Below are 1540 nucleotides of genomic sequence, written 5' to 3' on the forward strand. Positions count from 1 at the left end.
TACCCCCGTCACGTCCACCAGTGGCGAAGCCTTCGTCGCAAGCATACATGCTAAAGATTCCAGCCTGGAAATAAGGCAGATAACACTCAATGCTGCCATCATTCTGAATGTCACTGCAGTTGGGTCTTGATTAAAAATCAAGACAAAAATAAAAACAAATTTCTTGTTCTCTATTGAAATCCTGACAATACAACAAGCAGCCATTTATAATATCCTTTATTTTTTAGCTAGATTAAAATTAATCATAATAACCACCAGAGCAAACTAGTTCAAGAGCTCCTTTGCCACTACTAAACTGATTGCAGGTTGTAAGAAAATTATTCAGAATTCCTTGGTTAAATCGGATATGGAAATCATAAATTCCTTTACATGACAAGTGATCGTTATAGAGAAAAGATGTGACAATGGGTCACTACAAAGAAAAGTAAGACAACAATGGAGGTATTTAATATAAATCGCTATGCAAATAATTAAGTAAAAAATATCCGCTGAGACTGTAAACACTTCTACAGGTACAAGCTTGTCTCAGCGAACATAAATTACTGTGGTGTTGGCTTAAGCATCATTGAAGATGCCTTTTCACACCTGAAATAGTTTCATAATTTAAAGATGCTTGTCTACAGGAAAATATTTTATTTGGTCTGCTTAAAGTGCTGCAAGCGAATAATGTTGACCTAAGATCTAGAGTAAAGAGAAATTAGGTTACTAAAGTAGCTATGAATGAGGACAAATGCTGATCTCTTAATTGTTTTAAAAGCAGTCTAAAACATAATAATCAAAGCCAAGAAAAATTGGTATAGAACATACAAGACAATGAAAGATCTAAAATTTCATAGCTCTTTTGCTAAGAGTTGCTTAAACTTTCTTCCTATTATAAAATTATAATAGGGGATAAATTTGGAGGCAATAAGCAAATGACTCAAATTTCCAGTAATATTTTGCCACATCTCCACTTACTACAAATAGGCTTTACCACTCACATCATCTTTATTTTATCATCCATAGACATAGCAATGTAACCATTTTAATATATGTCAAAATTGAGCAGAGTGGTCAGAAGTAAAGTTTGCCCTGTTCTTACACAGCAGACCATCAAAAGAGAGTTTGTCAATAGTTTCTGTTTGCGTTTTAAGACTTGTGATGTGGACCTAGATGTGAGGGAAATCTACTTTATTAATCAATGTAAAAATAGTTGTCTCCATCCTTGCTAATCAACGTATGGGCCACAGTGACATCATCCCAGACCCACTGAGTCAGAGTCTGCATCTCAACAAGATCTCCCGGGCCATTTGCAGGCACAGTAAAGTTTGACAAGTACTGGTCCATACGATGAAACTGATGATGAAATTGTTCTAGTCTTCTGTGGAGCTACTGCGGATGAATAATGACCCTAACCAGTCAATCGATAATTGAGGTGAAGGCCAATTAAATTATGATGCTTTTGAAATATTTCTTTTAGGTGAACAAAATATTGGGGAAATCTTTCAGGCATGTTTAGGGAGTGTTCAGCAGAGTTGAGCGGGGGGGGGGGGGGGGGGGG

General features: G+C 36.4%; 1 protein-coding gene across 1 annotated transcript in view; it reads right to left on the reverse strand.

The window, feature by feature from the left end:
* EML6 (echinoderm microtubule associated protein like 6) overlaps nucleotides 1–1540 on the reverse strand; it is a 195785-nt gene that overhangs the window by 114005 nt on the left and 80240 nt on the right. Inside the window, exon 6 of the mRNA XM_006778677.2 lies at nucleotides 4–64. Within this exon, the coding sequence (XP_006778740.1) occupies nucleotides 4–64 (61 nt within the window). The remainder of the gene's footprint in view (nucleotides 1–3; nucleotides 65–1540) is intronic.

The sequence above is a fragment of the Myotis davidii genome, unplaced genomic scaffold (assembly GCF_000327345.1).
Source record: "Myotis davidii unplaced genomic scaffold, ASM32734v1 scaffold6, whole genome shotgun sequence".
NCBI classification, from domain to species: domain Eukaryota; kingdom Metazoa; phylum Chordata; class Mammalia; order Chiroptera; family Vespertilionidae; genus Myotis; species Myotis davidii.